Source organism: Anomalospiza imberbis, chromosome 14 (genome assembly GCF_031753505.1).
Source record: "Anomalospiza imberbis isolate Cuckoo-Finch-1a 21T00152 chromosome 14, ASM3175350v1, whole genome shotgun sequence".
Classification (NCBI taxonomy): domain Eukaryota; kingdom Metazoa; phylum Chordata; class Aves; order Passeriformes; family Viduidae; genus Anomalospiza; species Anomalospiza imberbis.
The window spans coordinates 18,329,424-18,351,805 of record NC_089694.1 but is presented as its reverse complement, the minus strand read 5'-3'; the positions used below and the strand labels follow the sequence as shown (position 1 = coordinate 18,351,805).

Here is a 22,382-nt window from a genome sequence, read left to right as displayed (position 1 = left end):
CACTGAGTTATGGTGGCTTCAGATAACATCTGCTACCTCCAGCTTCAACTTCCTCCTGCCTTCCAGGGTGTTACTGCTTCAGCAGCACCCAGCCTGTGCTCCCCATGGCAGGAGTGGCTCCTCTCCTGCATTAGTCCCCTTCCCTGGCTCACAAATCCTCTCACTGCCTTGGTCCCCCCAAACTTTGCCTTCATCTGCACAAGCATGTTTGTCCCTACACTCAGATCTGGCATCTTAACCTGGGACACTTCCCAAGAGGCAGCTTTGGTGTCCTGTGACAGTGCTGCTCCTGGGCTGTACAGAGCCACCACCAGTGGGGAGGGGTCCAGGGCCAGTCCAGGTTTGCTTCCCAAGGAGCATTTCACTCCCAAAAGGGGCTCTTTGAGGTGGAGGGGGAGAAGCAGCTTATAGGATAGATGTTAATAAAGGTGTTTGGAAAATAAGCCAGTGGAAATTCATTCTTGAATTCATACCAATAGTGCCAGCTTATTTCCCTCCTTGCTGTGACTCAGCTGCTGTTCCCTCAGACTTCTCTGCCCTGTCCTCTGAGAGTCTGGGGAATCCCTGTGCATGCTTGGCTGAGTTTGTTGCCTCTGGGGTTCTGCAGGAAATACCTTCCTCCATTCATGCCCCTGCCGTGTCAACACTCCAGCCGCTCACGGCATACACCATCTTTGGTTTTGGGGGCTCAGCTGAGCTTCAGGAAAGGCTGTAATTATCAGCATCCTCTCATCTGGAGATGGATTTTAGCATTCCTGTCCTCAGCAGCTGGTAGGACACCCCATCATCCCAGCACGTGGGGCGCCCAGGCAATCTCCTCTTCCTTTTGCAGTATTTTTTGTGTCCCTCTAGGTGAACTCTGCTCACAGGGGAGCACCTCTGCACCATGAGTGTCTGCCAGCTTTCACCTCTGCCTTGTGTGCCTCACGGAGCAGGAAGGAAGAGAGAGAAAAAAGCCTTTGGAAAACTTGGGAGTGGGGGTGTGGGGGGGCTGGCAGCTGGCACGGAGCTGCTCAGCAGAGCCAGGCATGTGTAGGGATCCCTCAGAGACGGCCAGGCTCAGCAGCTCCCCAGCTTTCCAGCAGGCTCAGGTGCCATCGAGCTGCAGGGGCGGGGAGCTGTGGTGCCCAGAGCCATCCCACACACAGCTGGGCCGGGAGGGCAGCTCAGGGATGCTGCTGCTGCAGGGAGTTGAAGTTTTTCACAGAAGGACTGATAAAGTTCTGGAATGGCTGCCCGGGGAGGTGGTGCAGTCCCCATCCCTGGGTGTGTTTAACAAAGCCTGGATGTGGCATTGGGGGCCAGGGTTCAGTTGAGGTGCTGGGGCTGGGTTGGACTCGATGATCTTGGAGGTCTCTTCCAAGCAGGTTGTTCTGTGATTCTGTGTGAATCTGGGAGTGGTGCTGGAGCTGGGAGCTGCTGGGTACCAGACTTTGGGGACAAATCAAGGGATCTGGCCACTTATGGGCTGGCATGGAGGGAAGAGAGGCTTGTTTTGAAACACACAAGCCATTTTAGCAGAGGTATGTGCTTTTTAGGTCAGTGAGCCTCAGCAGGGCTGAACCAGCTTCCCCCTGGCCAGAGCTGTTGATTCTGCCATTTCAGCTCCCACAGTGGATGCTGGGCAGGGCAGGGCAGCCTGACACCGTCAGTTCAGCTCTGGTAGCAAAGCCCAGCTGGACAGAGTTTGCAGGTGTCTTTGCAAAGCTTGCTTTTTCTTGGGATGGAAAAAGGGAGAACAAGGGGATGCATGCAATTTCTGCTCATATCCACTCTTCAAAAGCCCCCTTTGTCCTGTCCTAGCCTTTGTTTTTTAAACAATGAATTCCAGGTTCATGCTGAACACTTTCCAAAGTGCAGTGCAACCTGCAGGGAGTTTCTGGTGAGGAGTGGTATCTCCCTACTTCCAGCCTTGCCTCTTCCCACAGCAGGCACCAGATGAAGCAGGAGGTTGCACAGGGTGGCCTGGCGCATGTGTGCCCCTTCCAGTGTGAGTCCTGCCTTCTATCCCAGTGCTGATTAACTTGGCAGGGCGAGCTGGGAGCTCCCCACAAAGCTCTCCCATCCTTGCCCCAGCTGTGATGGCCATGGCCAGACTCTGGCCCTGCCTGAGCATTTTATGGTCCTCCACAAAGACCCAGTGGGATCCATCACTTGGGAGCATCTTTGTTGCTGCTGGAGCTGCACTGGTGCAGGGTGGAGAGGGTCTAGGCTGCCAGTTTAGAGACAAGGGGATAGTCAGATTTTCCTGCACCTCTCGTTTGCTCCTCCCACAGCACCAGTGGAGAACTCTGCTCCCTGGGTGTGTGTGCAGAGGGAAAACCCCTCACTTACCCCTTGCACAGGCAGCAGGGAGATCCAGCTGTGTTGTCCCACCAAAGTGCCTCAGTGGTGAGGTGGAAGGAGGAGCTGGAGGGGTGTGTGGGCTCCAGGTGTGTTTGAATTCAAAGTTCTGCACTGAACCTGGTAAATTGGCCAACTGCTGTCAGCTGGTGATTCTGGGAACCCCAGCTCCTGTGGCATCTGTGGCATCAGCAGGCTTGTGAGTGTCATGGATTAGTGGGAGGTTTGGGAAAGCCTCATATTAGCCCAGTGACAGAAAAAACCCCACAACAAAGGCATCATCATGCAAGGCTTGCAGGAAAATCGGGCTCATTACTTCTGATTCCTGAACCTATGAACCCCTGCATGCCTTGGCTCCATCTGGCCATTCTGCTTCTGCAGAACAATTCACCCTTGGCCATTACTGTGTGTGCTCTGGAAGGAAGGCTGTGATTAAGGTCCCAGCAGCTCTGGAGCCTGGCCAGGATGTGATATTAGGGTGGCACATGGGTACTTCATAACTGCCTGGCCAGGAAATGGGGGATGAAGGGGAAGGCAAGCTCACTGCTTCCTCTCCTGGATTCTGCCCTCTCACTTGCTGGAGGGGCCCTGCCAGTGCTGCCTCCAGCCCCCAGCTGTGCCTGCCCTATCCCTCTTCCCCATAGCTTGGTTCTGTCCATCCCACATCAGTGCCCCTTGTCCCTCCAGGGAGGGCTGACCACTGTGGAGTGGACACCTGCTCTTCCTTCTCCCAGAAATCCTGCCTGCTGTTCAGCAATGTGATGAGAGCAGTGGAACAAGAAGTGGAGCACAGGAATCAGCAGAGAGAGAGGCTGAGGGAAACCTGAGGCATTGCATGAACCGTGGTTATCATGACATGGTTATCAAGTGCTCACCTCCATGATGCTGCCCAGAGAAATCTGTTGTACCAAGGAGCCCAGGAAGGTTGGAGAACAGAGCTCAGCCCTGGGCTGGCTGTTCTTCCCCAGGAAGGTCTCTGCACCTGAAGAACATCATCTAGCTGATGGCTAGGGCGTAGGCTTTTCTGTCAGCACCCCTCTGAGCTTGTTCCCATCAGTCCTGGGAACACAGAGGATGTGTTTTAGAAGCTGCATTGTTCACTTTGTAAGGAGCTTGCCCTTTTTGTCTTCTGGAGATCAATGCCACCTCTTGCCTGCTCCTGCTTGAAGGCTGGCAGGAGCCTGCAGTGACAGCAGGGTGGCCTGGTTAGGGGTGAGGTGTTGCAGGGCTCTGTCAAGGATAAGGAAAATGCAGGTCAGTGAAGGAGCTTGCCAAGATGTGCGGGTGGAGTTCTCAAAGGGGGGAATGGGAAGGATGCCTCTCTAGCCAAGTGTCCCACAGGCAAGGGATGAGTCTGTTACCAACAGGAGTAAGAGGCTTCAGGAATTTGGGTGCTCTGCTCCTCTGTGCTCTCACTGCAGTGCAGCCCCAAGCACCCTGGGAGGGATTCTGGGGACAGCATCTTCCTTTGCAGGGTCCTGACCAGAATGATAATGTTTGTGCCTCAGAGAGATGGACTGTGAGGCTCCTGAGGCAGGAGTTTACAGTCCTTTAAAAAGCAGAGCAAAACAGTTCCTTGGCCAGAAAGCTGTCACTGTGTCTTTGTTCCTCTCAAGACAGCACGGAAAGTGACAGATATAGCTCTGTCTCTGGCGTACTCCGCACATTTATGCCGTGACCTTTCCAAAGTGCTTGTGGGTCTGGATTTCTGAATCATAGTTAGGTACCCAAAAGCTGGCATTATCCGTGATGTGGGATTATTTGAGCTTGTTTTCAGAGGTGTTAATCAAACCTGGCTTTGAATGAAGTCTGTGGGAGAAGACAGGCAGGCAGATGCCTCAGTGCTCAGCCCAGATGTTGGTGCATGAGCAAGCTCCTCACCAGCTCCTCGCACAGAGCAGGGATTTGCAGAGCAGAAAGGCTCATCCTGCAAATTCATGTGGTCAAGGGGATTCCTGTGGCACTCTAGGGACTGCTTGAGAAGAGACAATATGTCTGTGATCCTGCCGGTTCTAGATCATTTGCAAAAATACCTTTTGTTTACGGACTTGGGGAAAAATCTCTGACTTCTGTAAGGTCACTGTCAACAGGACTTGTGCCCACTTCCTAACCAACAGCCTATTCTTTTAATGCTATCTGGTTTACCCCAAAAATCTTGTACCCCAGCCTATTTAAAACCTGTCATGAGAATGTTTCCTGAGAATGTTTCCTGTCATTGGTGTGTACAAGACTCCTTCCTGTACTGCTTGTTTACCTGAGGAGAAGAAACTGTTCTATTGTGTGGCACCATACTGTGCCCCTGAACAGGCTGATCCCAGGCCTCTGGATGTGCCCAGCAATGGGTTTGTTTTCTGCAGAGCTACAGCCACCAACAGCTCCTGCTCCCTTCTATAAAATTCTGTGTTAGCAACAGGTTTACGAGTCAGCTTTTCTCCATTGGACAGGAGGGGAGCAGGAGGTTTGTATGGCATTGTGCTAGCTGGGGATGGTTTGGGAATCACAGAATTATTTAGGCTGGCAAAGACCTCTAAGACTGAGTTCCCCCTGTGAGTGGCCCCTGCTTTGTCAGCCAGACCATGGCCCTGAGTGCCACGTCCAGTTGTTCCTTGGACACCTCCAGGGATGGGGATTCCACCACCTCCCTAGGCATGCCATTCCAATGTTTAACAGCCCTTTCCACGAAGAACTTCCTCCTGATGTCCAAATTCATGGGGAATTTTTCAGGCAACTGCCCCTTTACCAGTGGATCATGCTCCACTGACGACAGATTTCATCCCCATATGTCCCTTCCTGAGAACCACCATGAACTCCTGACTCAGCTCCTGTAACAAGGCAAGTGCTCAGAGCTTGTCACGGCTGGCCTGGCCCGACCTTGAAGCCTTGGCCTCGAGGTGAGGCTCTCCCTGTGCCCTTTGGAACGGCCTCAGCTTCTGCTGAAAACAAAATTGGCTTTTACCAACTAACGAGCAGTGCCTGGACATGGGTGGACTTCCTTTATGTGACCTTTGTGTGAGGGAAGTGGGGAGCAACCCTGGAAGTCTTTGCTGGGTAGCCGCTGCTGGCTGACACCCTTTGGTGCTCCCGTAGCCTGAACTGCTGCTGGTGGTGGAGACAAGCTCTCACAGCAGGACTGGGAGGCAGTTTTGCTTGATTGGAAACGTAAGTGGCAAGGACAGGGGAAACGGGACAAAACATAATGGTGTTTTGCTCCCATTTTCACAGAACAAATCACAGCACACACCCCTCCAAAATAGCAAAAAAAAAAAAAAAAGGAAAAAAAAACCTCAACAAACAAATTAAAAAAAGAGTACTGGAGGTGTGGACCCACACACTGCGTGCCAAGGAATTTGGGGAGGTGTCGGCAGTGGCGGTGCTGAAGGGCTGGAGCTGCAGTGGCCCCAGGCTAACGTGTGCCTATTTCTCTGCCAGGATTACACCATCACCATGTACTTCCAGCAGAGCTGGCGGGACAAACGCCTGGCCTACAATGACCTTCCTCTCAACCTGACCCTGGACAACCGGGTGGCTGACCAGCTGTGGCTGCCTGACACCTACTTCCTGAACGACAAGAAGTCCTTTCTGCACGGGGTGACGGTGAAGAACCGCATGATTCGGCTGCATCCTGACGGGACTGTCCTGTATGGCCTCAGGTGAGTCCAAGGGTTTGCTTTAATGGTTGCTGTCAAAAACAACACCTCAATTAAACTTCTTCCGTCTCCAAAAATATTCTGGTAAGGCAAGGACCCAAAAGATACTCAAGTGCTACACGGTTTTGTGTCTCTGTTCTTTCTCCAAGCTGGAAATGGCTGTTTCTTTCAGGCCTCCAACATTTCATGTGCTGCTATAGATGGATGTTGGAGAGGGGAATAGTCTGCTCTGGGCGTTTCAGGTCACTGTCATTCATGTTGCATAACACTTCCATTTGAAACACTCATTTTCAGTTGCTTACAATTTTCTGCAAGTTTGGGCTATGGAGATGAGCCTTTGTTACTGTGATATTGAAGACTAAATTTCTGTAGGCTTTTAGTCAAACCACTTCAGTTGTTTTTTGTGTTCAAGATAGGTTTCTGTAAGGTTAAGGAAAACATCTGTTTACTAGGACAATTCTGAGGACTGAGGCTTGAAAATTGATATCTGGTAGGGGAATGGTCCTCAGTGAGGACATTTTTTGTGGTGCCTGGAACAAATTGACATAGGCAAGTCTAAGGCCTTTGAAATTGCTGTGCTTGTGTGAAGTGGAGGGAGAAAAGGTTGGTCTTACTCTGTTATCCGGGTATGTGAAGGGGCAAGGGTAGGTAATAAAGTTGAATGGAGACGCAGAGGGCAAAGAGGCAGATTTGCAGCTACAGGATGCTGTAGCTGAAATCCAGGAGATTATTTTTCCAATCCTGTATTTGTTTGCTTTATTCTCAGTATTTTTTTTTTGTTTGGGTTTTTTGTATTGTTGTTAGGTTTGTTTGATGAGGGTTTTTTATTTTTGTCTTTTTTTTTTTTTTTCCTCAATTACCAAAATTCAAAGCTGGCTCTTTTGACCTGCCTCCACAAATATTTGTGATAGCATCTCTGGGCTTTTGTCCCAGAGATGGAGGGAAGCGGGGAGGGAAGGGGGGAGGAAAGGGGGAGGAAAAACCTTTCCCCTTCAGAGAGGGTACACCCACCCTTCCCATTTACAGTATCAGCTCTTGTGCTCTGTTGTGTTCTGTGGCAAAGTGTGACTTGTAGGATTATTTTACACCTCTCTGAGTGGCAGGGCTGTTTTGGGGAGGGTAGGGCTGGGTGTAGGCATGGCAAAGCAGGAGGCTGCCCAAGAACATCATCCTGCCAAAGGTGGTTGTGCCCTGTGCTCTCCCTGCAGCAGAGCCCAGGGAAACCAAAGGAGAAGCAGCCACTGCTGGTGCTGAGGGACAGCCTGGGGTCCCTGGGGTCATAACTGGACTGGTTTTGCCTTTCAATTAATGAATGCCTTCTGCTCCAGGCCCAGAGACAGCAAAAGGTGCAACAAACCCAGCTTTGTGACCCGGTTTTGTCCCTGCTGTGCCTCTCCCTTGCCAGGACAGGTACATCCATCGCTCTCCCTCAGGCCACTGATGTTGTTTGGCTGAAACTGTCAGAGAGCCCCAAGCTGGCTTTTCTGACCCACCAGAGAGACTGCAGCAGTCCCACAGCTGACTCCCCCAGATCTTCTCATTGTATTAAAACAGGAGTGAAGGCCAGGCAAGAAGGTGTTTTGACTTGGAGGCAGGTAGGAGTATAAATTCAGGAAGGAGGGGGCAAAGAGTGCTGCTGAGCTCAGGCTGCTCTTTGCTGCTGATCAGCCCACCTGAGCACAGAGCTGCCTCCTCCAGGCTGGTGGGCAATCTCTGCACACACCTGCACAGCAGAAGTACAAGTGCTGGTGTATTTTTATCAGCTGCCATTTAGTCAGCTCGAAGAACGAGCAGTGTGAACCTAGCAGCACAGCTGCCAGGCAGTGCAAGTCCTTGGAGGGTTTGCTGGGGCTGGGACACTGTGCCAGCTCCTCATGCACTGTCCCTTCCCTTCCCCTCCCATTCCAGCTCCCTGGAATGACCTGTGCAAATGGGAGAGAAGAGGAAAATTGCACCCACGCCAAAAGAAAGAAAATGATAGCTGTTTGCCCGCTATTTCCAGGGCCTCAGTAAGAGCTGCCTGTGTTGGTTTAACTTTTGGCTGGTTTTCCTGGAAGCTGCTCCCTTGCCCCTGGAGAAAATGGCAATTGCAAAAGTGAAGCTCTGAGCAATGGCAGCCCCTGCTCCCCAGCAGTACCTCAGGTCAGGGTGGCTTGCTGAAAGCACTGGGGGCACATTCAGAGCCAGGTGCTCTGAATGCTTGAAGTCCCTCTGGCTTTGCTCACAGTGGTAGGAAAGGGATTTCTTTGGGGCTGATTTCTGTACTGACTCCTGGGCCTGCAATCTTGCTGAAAACAGGAGCACTAGGTCCAGTTTTTCCCAGGTGCAAATAACGGTGATCCTTCTGAAAAACACACAGCAGGTGTAAGCAAGCAAGAAAACAGTCTCTGAATATCCACCTGAGCTCCCCTCCTCTCTGTAAATGTGCAGCCAGGCTTGCCCTGCCAACAGGAAGAGAAGTGCAGGTCCACCCTGTGCTCTGAAGCCTGTTCTTGTCTTGCATTTTGTGGAGGAATTTATGAAATGGAGTCACCCTGATGGCAGAGGGCCAAAGGAGGCAATACCTGATTCTTTTCCGTTGTTTTCCTGTTTTCCCCCGAGCAAGATCCCACATCTCCTGCTCCTCTCCCTTCTCGCCAGTCGCTTCCCCCTCCTCTGAGCTGGTCCTGTAGCAAAGTGACTCAATCATGCTATTTGTGGCACAACAGTCCTTTTTTTCCAGCAGGCTCTGATGTCAGAGAGCAGGGAAGGTGACATCCTGGCAGGCCTCTGCCTTCAGCAAGTGTTCCAGGGACCAGCAGGACCAGGCTCAAATCCCTGGACCAGACCCCAGGGTCCCAGTGAAGGCACACCCAAGTCATGAGGAGTTCCTGACTGCTGTGAGAACAAGAGCAGGCTCCAGATAACTTGTTTGCACAAGTAAATGAAGCCCTGTAATCCATTGTGAAAGCTGGGTGTCAGAAAAGCATATTCCACTTGGTTTTGCTGGAATTAGCAAATTAATGGTTGAAGGAAGTGCAATCCAGCTCCATCTCAGGGAAGCGTTCCATACAAAAGCTTACTCCAAAATTAATTCCCACCGGGCTCACATTAATAGCTGGCTGCCAGGTCTCCAACAAAAGGAATGAATAAACAGCAGCAGTGATGCTGGGATGCAGGACTGGTGTTTCCTACCCCCTTCCCCAAGCAGTTGCCAGATGGCAGAAACCCCAGAAGGCCAAAGAGAGCCCTGAGCCAGCCCAGAGGGCAGTCCCAGCCCTGCAGCACCGATGGGATGGGAGGATGCAGGAGCTGTAACCTGGCCCCTGAACACCTTGCTGGACTGAGAAATGCCTGTGGAGCACAGGAGGGATGTTCACCCACGGCGTGAAACAGGGGAGTGCTAAAATGGTGTGGAAATCCTGCAACAGAAAGGGAGGCTTGGAGGTGCTACCCACAAAGACAAAGCTGCTGGGTGGTGGAGGGAGGTGGATAAAACAGTGAGGAAAATCTGGATAGCACTGGCTGAATTTAATATATTTTGCCACCTAATGGCTTTTTTTTTTTTTAATCAGAAATTGCATCGGTTCCATCAAATTTTGAACAAAAAATTAGGGAGATATTCTCTTCATTTAAGAAAAGCCATGTCAGCGAATGTGGATGTTTCACTTAGGTCAATATTTCCCTCACTCTTACAAGCTGCTTTACAACCACCATTGATGTTTGAGTAACAGAATTACCAAGGCTTTCTCTGGACCTCCAGACACTGTCTGGAGCCCTGCCCCAATATTCAATAAGCTTTACATTATCACACATTCAAGCTATCCATTGGTCTGGGATTTTTATTTCCTTGCCCAGACCATTCAGCATCCATTTGGTAGTGAAACAAGTCGACACTTGTCAAGTGCTGATGTCACCAGCATTTTGCTGTCTGTTTTCAGAGACCTAAAAATAGCAACCACTGTAACAATGCTGAAATTCTCGTGTGGTAATTGGGGAATCGTATTTGAAACCAGCTTTAAAACATCCTTCAGGGAAATCTTGAAGCCATTTGCTTTTGTTCTAATTAGAGGCAGAACTGGATTTTTGGCAAAACAGGTGATTTGAGGAGGCCAGGCTGCATCCCTGGGCTGGTGGGCAATCTGGGAATCTGGGATGTTGGGAAACAGGCAGGGAGCAGCGTGGACGATGCCTGGCTGGCGAGGAGCCAGGCAGTGTAAACTGAGCAACTGGAAAACTGCAGAGGAATTTGGTGGTGGAGGCTAAATCCTGCACGGAGGGAAGGAGGGATCTCCTCCTGCGAAGGTGGGGGTGGTGCTGGGGAACGTGTGCATGTGTGAGGTGGGGGTTTTTATTCCTGGTCCTGGTGATGTAACGAGGTGTGCTTGAGGGATGAGTCAGTTCGGGAGCACGCAGAGGTGCCAAGGCACCGTGGGGCTCCAAGTCCAAGGAATGCTCTCCTGGGGAGGCAGAACCCTCTCATCAGTGTAAAAAACTCCCTTAAAGCAAGAGGGAGAGAATTGCCATGCTTCAAACTCCTCACATTTTTTTAAGCTGAGATGCTGGGTGTATCTGCTTTGGCAGCACCTCATTTCTGCTCTCCGTGGTGACTTCTCACCAGTCAGCTGCTCCTGGGGGCCACCAGCCCTCTCACTGCTGACCCACGTGGGGACCAGACCTCGCTGCTGGGCAAGGCAGCAGCCAGGACATCCCTCTGGCTCACCTGGCACTGTGGAGCAGCACAGGGTGGTGTCAAACATCCCACCTGATGGCCCATCCAGCCTTGGGGACGCTGTCACAGCCCCTCGTGCCACCCCAGAGCCTGCCCTGCCTGCTGCCCACAGCTGGGGCTCCTCCTGGGGGCTTCTCCATAGCCCCCATCCCCAACCTGCCCCTTGATCAGGATCTAGCCCTGGCAGTGTTGCATTCCCCAGGTCCCAGACTGGGGTTATTTAGCTCTTCAGCCAAAAGAAAGGTTTCTTCTGCTCCTGTCTCACTTGGAGTTGCTTTCTGCAGCCATGTCCTTGTTTTCTCCATGGGTATTCATTGATTTTCTGCAAGAATCTGGCCTGATGGGTTAAGGCAGGAGTTTTTAATACTGAGGAGTTTTTTTCTGCACTGAGACCACTGAGCAATTTTCTTCTCCCATCTCACAGGCCAGCAGGGAAGAAATCCACTATTTTTGCTTCCTTTTCCCTCCCTGAGAGAGGTTTCTCTGGAAATGTGTGAGATGATTCAGGTTGTACCCTGCCTCTGGGAGCTCTGCCTGCTCCCTCTGCAGGTTAGACAAAGGCAACAGAAATCTACCCCATGGCAGCTGGGGCGCAAAATTTGGACTCATATCCATCCATCCATCCATCCATCCATCCATCCATCCATCCATCCATCCATCCATCCCCTTGGAGCTGGTCCTGGGACCTTGTCCTGCTCCCACCCCCAAGCCCTGCCTTGGACCAGCTCTTTAGCACAAAGATGTGGAGGTTGGCGAAGAGTTCATTAGGTGGGTGAGGGGAAATCAGGGTTTAATTAAGAGCTCAACTCCCCAGTTTAAGTTAAGGATAGATCCTCTCCTGCATTTTTGTCTCCTAGGGTTGGGATGATGGATTTAACAGGAAACACTTGAAGAAAGTTTAATAATAAGACATTTCTCAAAAACCTTAGGAGACGTGGAAGAAATTGGAGCTTACTAAAACAGGACAAAGCAGCAAGCCAAAGCTGCTCCTCCATCCTTCCTCAGCATCCTTGCATCTTTGCAAGAACAAAGGCAACACTATCCTGGCTGGAATTGCTGCCTGTGCTACATCTCCTATGAGTCTGAGTTGTTTATTAGCAGAAACAGAGGTCAGGGAGCATCCACTGTCTCCTGAGGCAGCTGGTGTGCCCTGAGCCCCCAGGTCACCATGGCACCACCTCTTCATCTTTCTTCCTGCATATCCTGTCCCAGCCACCACTCTGAAGCCTGTCCCTGAGCTTTTCCTGTGCTTTGCCACCTCCCATAAGTTTAAGTTTAGCTGTTTTATTAATGCAACTTGTGCCAGCCTGATGCTCTTGAAGGGAGACACCTCAAGTGCAAGTCGCTGATATCTGAAACAACTGTAGGAAAAGAAGCTTTTTAAAGGTGTTCCACCACTCTCTTGTCTTCCAGTTCAGCTGGCAGCTGGCCAAATGCATGGTGCATTTGGGATGGAATATAGGGGCAGAAAAACAAAACCTTGCAGTCAAGGCAGCTCAGCTTTGCACTCTCTCAGGGTGGAAAAATGGCTGGTTAAGAGGAGTGGTACCCTGAGTACTAGATTAGAAAAGCTTCCTTTTCCTCCCATCTGAGTGCAGTGTACACTGTTATTTATCAAAGGATGCCTATGAAAGCACAGATGCTTTTGAAAACAGAGTGACCTTAGCAGGATTGTGCCAAGGCTTGTGGAGTCAGTTTTAGGCAAACGACACAAGGGGAAAATATTCCATATCCTTGCCTTGCTCTTGGTTCAATCATGACCTCCAGGAGTTTGCAAAGATCAGACTGTGTTAAAAGAATGGCAAAATTCACCACGGGTTTATAAATCCCTCCAGGCCCTTGGAAGTTTGTGCTTACTGCCAGGCAGAAGGTGACATTTGCCAGCATGTTTTTTTATGACTGACTTTGAGAATGTACAGAATAAGAACTCAGTTTTGGTTTTATTCCCATGTTTAGCAAGACAGTAATTTTGCCTCTCTTTCTACTCTTAGTCACCAGAATTCCTGTAGGAGTCTAACTTGCCCCATGGGGCGAGCCTGAATAAGTCCTGCAGAACCTGAGCTTCCATCCCTTCTCCTTATTGCTGCAAACTGCTGAGAGCTTTGGGAGTCTGCATCCCGAGGGGATGGGAGCATCTTTAGCTTCTCGGGAGATCTGGAATCCAGAAAGTTGCAACCAGCAACTTAAATGTTTGTCTTTGGCTGTGAGAGTGTTTGCGTTAGTCCCTGAATCGTGGCACTTCATCCAGAACTGGGAAATTGGGTGAGGTGTTTGCTGGCTGCTTCTCCCCTGGAATTAGAAAGGCACTGGTGGGGGGATTTGTGCTGTTCCCCTCCTGTTCTCAGCCATACTGAGTTTTAGTCAGCGTCCTTTCCAAGCCAAAGGTGTTGGGCAATATTCCTGGACACTGAACATCACTGTCCTCCGCAGTCAGTTTGTTTCCTGGTTTTGCTCTGTGTCCAAAACAGTCCCTTGGGCATCCCCAGTTAGAGCCCAGCAGAGGCTGCTGACCATTCCCAACAGGCTTTCTGCATGCAGCCAGACCCTTTTCTGTGGGGTAGAAATTGCAGTGTAGACCAAGACTGCTCCATGCCAGTTGACACTGGCCTCAGAAACCAGTGCCAGGCATTTTTAATTTGCTGGGAATAGACACAGTCACAATGCAGAAGTTTATTTTGTGAGGATGAGCTTCAAGGGGAAAGCCCCTCACTCACTTTAGCGATGCCTCAAAGGAAATGGTCTTTTCCTCTCTCCCATTCAATCCTCCTTAGAAAGCCTGGACTGGTCACATTTTTGGGAAGTAATCTTTTACCTCTCACACCTGTGGCTGGCGAGCTCGGTTCTCCCAACATGCTGGAGATGATGCAGAGGGTGAATGGGTGGCTCAGGGTGCTCCCTGCAGCAGAGGGAGAGCCGGCTGGGGCAGGAGCTGAATGGGCAGCTCCCCTGAAGGTGGCCAGCACCAGGGTAAGGAGGAGGGGGAAAGGAGACCCTGGACTGCAGCAGGGTTTAATGGCAGCTTGGAGCTCTATGCTGCTCTATGCCTGTGCACTTATATAATCATTCTAAATAAGACAGAAGAAGCCATTAATAAGTAAACAGTGATGAGGAGGATCAGAGGGGGAATGAAATGGCTGGTGGTGTTCATGTCAGAGAACTGAAATATTTGTGGAGAACTGATGGTTTGCAGCACCCTGAGCGCTCCCTTTTGAGCTGCAGCTGTGGTGGGGCCATGCTCTGCTGCTGCCAGGCTCGGTGCAGAGCAGCAGTCAAGGTTGCACCACCCTCCCCATGCCAGCATCTTCTCTGGCCATACAAGCTTCAAGAGGGCAGAGCTTTCCTCATTGCAGTTCTGGGTGTCCTCATCAGACACCCAGAACTAGCCCTGTGTGACTAGAGCTCCATGGATGTTTTTCTAGAGGTGGTCTCTACCTCTCCTGGAGATGAGGGCACTCTCCAGGGTGAGGTATCCATGTTGCTTTGCCTTCTGCTTGATCCATTTGATGCTGGCAGAGAGGGCGATCTCCATCATCCTGCCCAAGCTGCTCAACATCTCATCCATGTCCCTTTTTCCCTTTTTTCTTCTTTTTATTTTTTTGTGAGATGCACGGTGCTTTCTCCACAGCAGTCTCCCCCCAGATGAACCGTGTTTGCCTGCCAGCTGTGCACTGGAGTAGCAGGGCAGTGAGGCCTTGGCTGCTTGGATGGCACAACTGCCTACAGACCTCAGGAGAAACAATTAGGACCAAGGGCATGAATGTCTTTTTTTTTTGTGGGGAAGGAGCTGTAAAAATTGTGAATGTGAGGGACTGACCCCGAGGCCTGTGGGGTGGGCAGGGAGTGGGGGAGGGAAGGGAGCTGGAGGGTGCTGTGGTGGTGGCCAGGCTCGGTGTGGAAGGCGCTGGACGCTTCACTGAGCACGTGGCGCGGGAGAGCCGCTCCCCTCCACGGGCAGTGTCTCTGTGAATCGCCGTCAAAGCAGATGAAATTTCACACCACACAATTTTCTGAATTTAAAAGGGGAGGGAGGTGGGTAGAGAAGCGGGAGAGGAGGAGGGGGAGGGAGAAGATGCGGGCTGGCCGGGCGCCAGCGCCTCATGCTAGCGCCACGGGGAAGGTGGCATCCTTCCCTGGCGTTCCCTCTGGTCCCCGCGCTCCCTGCTCCCTTTCACTGTGCTCGCATCTTCTGGAGGCAGTGTGCTCTGTCTAGAGCTGTTTACAGGATGATGGTTTGTTCCCTGTCTCCTCATCTCCCTGCTCACTGAGTGAGTATCCGCTGCTCTGCTTTCCCTCTTTTAACCTCTCATTCTCCTCTGGCTCTTCCTCTCCAGGCTGCTTTACCCCGTGCATCCCCTGACCCTCCTCCTCTCTTCCCTTACCCTGCTGGTCTGTCCTGTACTCTCTGCTCTCCTCCCTGTCATCTCCACTCCTGCCTTCCCTATCTGTGCTCATGCCATCATCTCTCCTCATTTTTCCACCTCTTACTTTCCTTCCACCTTGATTTTCTCTTAATCCTATTGAGACAGGAGCTCCTGAGTGTCAGGCCCCCATCCATCCCCCTATCCCATCCTCCCCATGGCAGTCTCCCACGTGCCAAGCAAACCTATCTCTTCACACAACAGCTCAGAGTGTACCAAGGTAATACACTTAGACACGTGAAAGAATGAGGCAAAGGTTGGTGCTGTGGCCTTCTGGACCAGAGGTGGCACATGTGGTGACCAGAGGTGGCACGTGCTGTGACCCCAAAAGGTCACTGGGGTGACTGAGATTTGCTCATGCTCCCCTTTGACTGCGAGAGGTGCGTGAAGCCTCTCACCCCTCCATGAGTCCCACCTGCCCTGGGTACACAGCCACCAAAGGAGCTGGAGAAAGCTTTCCTTGGCCACTCTAGGAGCAGGTGAATGGTGACTCTTCAAGCAGGGTCTATCAAAGGGAAGTTGGTGTTCAGGATACTTCGTAAGATCTGAAGTCTAAAGAATTAAACACCTCCATCCTCTCTGGGATATGCCACTTGCTTTTCCCCAAGCTGGGTTGGTTTATCAGGGTTTAGGAAGCCCAGAGGCAGGACCTGACCTGGAGCTGGTGCCCCAGACCAGCTGCCTCTTGAATCTTGTTCCACCCAGGCCCCCACGCCTGGTGGTCCCGCGGTGCTGGTGTCCCCGGGCTGGCCAGGCACTGCAGGTGAAACACTCTGGATGAGCAGGTGGCTACAGCCTGGCACAGCTGTGGATGGCTGTGCCACCTCTGCTCAAAAACCACAACAAAGCCTGACACAGTTCCAATTTTACCTGCCCAAGCAGGTTTATATGGGCAGATCACCTGGAGTCTGGGATCTGCCTCTAACTGGGGTATCTCTGGAGGATGCTGAGCTACACAGTGTGGATATACCTGTCCTTTAATTGCAAAGAAAGACATTATCTGGCTTTTTGAGGACAAATGTCATCTTAATTTTGTTTTTCTCCTTTCTGTCCTACCTGTCCCTTCCTTTTGAATCAACAGGGCTAAATTCTGCCCTGATGTAAATCTCTGCTGATACAAATTGGTGTGATCTTGCAAAAATCATTGGCGTGGCTGTGGATTTATGCCAGCTGCCAGCACGAGCAGGGTTTGGTGCATGGAGTGTGGTAGCCATATCTCACTGTGTCACGCTCTGCATTTCCAACCAGCACTGCAGGTGATAAGCAAATCCTGGCGAGAGGGTCCCTCTGTGAGCAGAGCAGCCTGCATGTCCTTTCTGCAGCCAACCCTGCAGCCCGGCTGCGATTTTGGGATGGACACTGTGCAAAGGTTTTAGCCCGTGGGGCTCCACAAATGGGGTGGAAAATTTTCATTTAATACGTTTTTTGCATCTCACACTTTAGGGAAAGCAGGGAAGCGCATTTGTGGCCACGGTGTCCCAGGGGTGCAGTGTAATCCGGAGAGTGGATGCTGTGTGCAGCATAGGGGGATGACTCATGCCACTCCTTGGTCCCGGCCACCGCGGACTCTGCACTTCCCACCTTGGGCTTTCCTGCCAAGGTTGCAGTTCCCCTTTTTGTTTACCCCCACCACCACAATGCCCAGTTATCCCAGCACTGAGCAGGATTAGGGTGGGACAGGCATTGTGTTCCCAGCTGTCCTCCTAGAGCTGCCAAGCTGCGAGGCTGTGAAAGCAATCCACGCAAGGGCAAGGCAGCGGTGGTAATTTTTTAAGTGGTGTCTGTCCTGTTGTCCTTCTCCCCCTCAGAGCTTTCTCCTCCACCCCAAATGCATTACAGATGAAAGGGTTAAGAGCTCGCCTGGGCCCCCTGCTCGGAGAGAGGGCAGTTGCAGTGTTGTATCTAGACCCAGTGAGGATATATATAAATTCCCTTCGTCTCTTCGGATCTATTTATAGCACGGCAGGCAGTGGCAAAGGCTCTCCTCAAGGCTTCATCTCCTACAAACAGACTTCACAGACAGCAGAGAAGATAAATTTAGCACACGAGATTTCTTAAAGAGCCAGCAGCTCTGCAGGGCTGCCAGCCTGCCCTGCCACAGCCCCTGCCCCCATACCCCCACTGGGGCAGCCCTCTTCCACCTTCTTCTATCCTCCCACCTTCTTCCCCCTTCCTCCCCATTTCCAATTTTATGTCCAGCTTCACCCATATTCTCCCCCTTTCTGGTCTCTTTTTCTACCATTGATGTTTTTTGCTTTTTCTTTTTTTTTTTCTTTTCCTTCTCTTTCACTGGTTCGCCATCTCATCCTCCCTGCTTTCTTGTTTTTCTTTTTTTCCCCTCTCTTTTCTCTCTCCCAGGCCACAGGGTGCAGAAGATAAAGCTTTCTAGTTAACAGTTCACTGGTTATGCCTACATAGTAAAAAATGTGTAGCTTGATTAATGCCTTCCAGATGGTTAATTGAAAAAATAGTGGGAGAATGCAGCAATCTCTCCCCCCTCTCCAGCACTCTGCACACATCCATCGCACGGGAAGAAGACTGCATCAAAGGGTGAGGGGAGCAATAGATCTGAGAAACAGGGGCAGCCTGTTAACTCCAGGGTGGTGTTGCCATGCTGGGGAGTTAACTCTGTCCCTGCCTCTCATGCCCTCATCTATCCCACCCCAAAATCCCCCATCTCAGAGATATACAATATTCCTTCCTGTACAACACACACAATCCTCCTGGCATCCTCAGCTGAACCTCAGCACGGGCACTGCGCTGCTCTGTGTCCTCCCCCTGCTCCAACACCCCAAAGCAGCACCCACCCTCATCCTCTCCCCATATTTATTTTTTGGGGGGATGCACACACCCGCACACACATCCCCCAAGTGTCTTTGATGACCACACAATCATTTGCACACGGGTGCCTCCGTTAGCGGGGCCGTGGAGCGGGAGGGCTCTGCCAGAGCCCTCTGGGGTTTTGGGGTTTGGGTTTGGCAGTGCCAAAGTGGGCACGATGGAGGGGCACGGGGATGGGGGGCTGTAATTAGGGAGTTTGGGGCAGCTCGTGAGGGAAGGGGGTGACAATGTGGTCAGCAATAGGTCACTGCTGGGTGATGGAATCAATCCACCCTCGGCCTCACGGACACGTGTTTGCTGTCTCCCTGTTCCACGCTGGCAGCCTCTCCTCTTCCACCCCAAGCCGGAGCTGTGCCTACTCCCGGGTTCTTTGTCTCTCTCCAGGGAGAGGCAGAGCAGGAACACAGATCCCTCCCCACCCCGTTACCAGAGATGCTGACGTGAGTCACGGAGGGTTTGTGCCGTGCCACTGGGGGTGAGCCGCATCAGCCCCCCGCCCTGCACACCTCCCACCCTGGATCTCCCTGGTTTCCAGGGAAACAGCGGCCCCAAATGCGCCTTTCACTTCTGCCTTTCATTTCTCCTTTTTTTTTTTTTCTTTTTGGTAAGAAAAAAGCAGACACAACAGGCTTTGTTTTTTTAATTTTATTTTATTTTTGTCCCTCTTCCCCTTTCAGGATCACCACCACGGCCGCCTGCATGATGGACCTGCGGAGGTACCCGCTGGACCAGCAGAACTGCACGCTGGAGATCGAGAGCTGTGCGTATGCCTCGGGCACGTCCCCTGCCACGCGGTGCCACCTGATGCCACCCGCCCCTGCCACAGCTCCCTGCTCCTGGGGATGCCTCCCAGGGCTGCTACAGCACCAGGCTCCCTCACCCATGGGGGAAATTCCCAGGAAATCGGAGCTCTAGCAGCAGGCTGGGCATTCAAATCATTCCCAGGAGGGTGGTGGAAGCCTCCCTTAGCGTTAAGGAAGCTGTCCTTGCTCATGGCTGGCTCCACTCCGTGTGGGAGGTGGTACCCAAGCCCTCATCCCTGCCTCGATGTTCCCTGGATGCCCATGGAAATCCTCTTCCAGCTGTGCTGGAAGAGGAGGTCCAGCTCCCTCATAGAAATGCACAGCAGGTTCCCTCCAGGGCTGTCCGGGGCAGCCTCGGCCGGGATTATCTGGGAATTGCTCCTTCCATCAGGGAGGGAGCTGGGGATTGCTCCTTCCATCAGGGAGCTCCCACAGCAGCCGTGGCTGGGAGCTGCCCTCCCCATCCTGCCTGTGCAGGGTCAGGGGATGGAAATGAGGTCCTGCTGCAGGCACGAGTGCCAGAATGTCATTCCTGCCACTCCTCAGCAGTTTGGGAACAGTTTGCAGTAGAACCAAGAAAACAGAAGGCAGGGAATTACCCACAGTTCCCCGTGTTGTGATTTTGTTCCTAATGGGTCATGTCCAGCCAATTTGTTCATCAAAGCTGCATTTCCTCACAATATTCCTGAGACCAAGGCCGAGATGAAGAGATCCAGTTGTTCCCTCCTTCAGAGCTTTTGTCTTTTACACACTTGCACATTCACAATCTGCAGGGCTCCATTTTCTTTGCTTCCACTTGACTCTGGAACATCAATCCTTTTAGGGCTGGATTATAAAACCAATGTATTTTAAAAAACAAAACCGACCCAAACCTCAGAGAAAAAGCCCTTTTCTGATGCAGGGGTGCTGGGTTTGGGAAGCAGCAGAAGGCAGATGGGGTCCCCTGCCCCACAGCAGCTCAGGGCCCTTACCTGTAGGAGATAAGCACTGCCTGTTGATCCCATCCCTTCACCACAAAAATAACTCTCACCACGTATGCCCCTGCCTATCTGCGTGCCAGGATCCAACAAAAACCTGATGAGGCAAGCTGCAAACAGGCTGCTAATCTGACATTTTAAGACGTCATATCAATACTTTTCGATATTTCAGATGGAAATTACTTGTCTTTGTGAAAGTTCGTTTACTTTTTAGAAGTAAAATGGAAATTTGGTTTTCTCTTTAAAGCTAGAAATCAAAGTGAAGCATTTATTTTTAGACCAAGCAACCTTTCCTTTAGAAACACTTTTTAAAAATGGCTTCATGAAAAACATGCTCGATTTCATATTGCATAATGCCATAATAAAAAAAATAAAAATACAAAAATTGGTACCCAACACCAGCAGGTCATAGAATAAATGGAATAGAGCTAGTTAACTGTGAGATCTCCTAAAATTAGTTACCGTAATTTGACATTTTCATTGCTGATCAGGAAGTAAATTTGAAGTCACTGCTGTTAAATTTGTGGATGATGAAGATAGCAGCGTGCGGGGCTGCGTTCGCTGCGCATTTGAATCCTTCCCAATCGGAATCCATCCGGAAGGGCTTTGAACACAGCCGAGTGCAGAGCTCTGTGCCCATGCAGAGCTCTGTGCCCCAGGGGCCTGGAGCCACACGGGGAGGTGAGGGAGGCACCACGGCTGGAGGTCCTGTGGCTCTGGCAGCAAGGGCTGGAGCGAGCCTTGTTACATAAACCAGGGGAGCCGTGAGTCAGAGCTCGGAATTGATTGGCCTCTGAACATGTCACTGAGATGGGGAAACGGGCTCTGTCTGTGTTTGGATTCCAAAATGTAGGGAGGAAGCTGAGAAATTGGAAGAGGTTGAGGGAAGATGCTAAAAAGTGGTTCAAGGGCTGGAGCAGATGTTGTGCAGTGAGTGAGAAACCTCAATAGCCTCAGCCTGGTTTGTTTACTGCAAAGGAGGTGGAGGTGAATTGTTTCCAGGCTGGGTTCACCTCTGCAGAGGGGGAATGCTGCTGGGAAAGGGCTCGGGATCCTCCTGGAGAGATTCGGAACAGCCACGGGAGCCTGAGAGTCTGAGGCAGATGAATCCCGATGTGAAATCGTACACAATATTTCTGAGCTGGGAGGGTGTTGGAGCTGCTGGAATCAGGAGAGGGGGGGACTTGCGTATTTCCTGGTGGTTCCAGCCCTGGGGCTGAGTGATGCAAACACCAGGTCCTGTGCACCGAGCTGGTGTGTGAGGAGGATAACCCAAGGGTCCTGAAACCCTGTGGGCTCCAAGGTGTGAGGGTTTACCACTCTGGGAGCAGGAACATGCCAGCTGGGGGAGGAGGTGGAGCCCTGGCTGATTTCCATCAGAAGCAGATGTGGCATGGCATTTGGAAGATTGGGTTTATATTTTGGCACCCGTGAATAAGTGCAGTAATGACTGAGAGTGCAGGATGTGGGCTTGGAGACTGCACAGTCATCAAATAATTCTGTTTGGGAAGACACCTCGGGGTGTCTCTAGTCCAGCTTGCAGCTCAAAGCAGGGTCAGCTGTGAGATCAGAGCAGACTGCTGAGCCCTTTGTCCACTCAGCAGCTTCAGGATGACACTGTCTTCAAAGGTTCACCTCTGATCTGGGGTAACCCCCAAAGAAGAACTTCTCCTCGGTGCTACATCCAGCAGCTCCTCATTGCCCTGATCCCAGGTGCTGGGTGTGGTGGCACTCTCCCGAGTGGCTGTGAGCCTGGCATGGCCTGTGCTGCCAGGGTGGGTGGCTAAGGCAGGCTGCTGTGCTGCAGTGCAGGTGCTGAACACAGGCTGTCTGTGGGCACAGGTGAGGCTCATGCTCTGAAGGCAGCCTTACCCCGAGCTGCACCAAAGCCTGGCCATATCTTACTGCTCCCAGGAAGCTTTGCTGACAATCTGAGGCCACCCTTGTGCAGCTACAGCCTAAGGGCTTCAAAACACACAAGCACTGTTGATTTTCAAGTTGTGATGAATCCTTGCCCCAAGGACAGGGCAGGGCTGTGAACACCGCACTGGTTGGTTGAGGGATTTCATGGTTTCATCCCCTCACCCTCATTCCCCACGAGTCCAGAGCACTTGGGGGTCACATTTCCAGCCCATGCAGCCCTGTCAACCACGTATATTTTGGGGTTAAAACAAGAAGCTTGGCTGAGTTAGCAAACCCATGCCCTGGAATGTAAGGGATAAATATTTGAGGTCTGGCTCCCCTTCCTCTCTTGTCTCATTACTGCTCTTCTCAGCCAGCACTTGATAAAACAGCCCCCAGCCTCAGAGACTCTGTGCACTTCTTGGATCTGAATTTTGACTGAGAGGACTTAGGAAAGAGAGGTGTTCTGATCTTCAAACTTCTTTTCAACCGCTGCTGTAGCTCTTCTTCTCTCTGGGAATGTTTCATACTGAGCTGCCCTGTTTACCCAGTCCCACCAGTCTGTACTGTGTGGTCTCCCCCTCCTGGTAAAATGAGGCAGTTTTAAAAAGCAAAATGCAGTGTTTGGTGCATTTGACAGAAGCTCTGGTGCACAGGTCGCTGTCATGTCAGGCATGGAGATTGCATGGTGCAAGTCGAGGCTGGATGGGCCACGCCTCACCTTTTGCTCTGAATTCTAG

The 22,382-nt window shown here is 51.5% G+C and overlaps 1 protein-coding gene across 1 annotated transcript in view; it reads left to right on the top strand.

Moving 5' to 3' along the window:
* LOC137482785 (gamma-aminobutyric acid receptor subunit beta-4-like) overlaps positions 1-22,382 on the top strand; it is a 72,134-nt gene that overhangs the window by 43,271 nt on the left and 6,481 nt on the right. Inside the window, 3 exon segments of the mRNA XM_068205387.1 lie at positions 5,773-5,993; positions 18,638-18,830; positions 20,343-20,421. Of these exon segments, the coding sequence (XP_068061488.1) occupies positions 5,773-5,993; positions 18,638-18,830; positions 20,343-20,421 (493 nt within the window).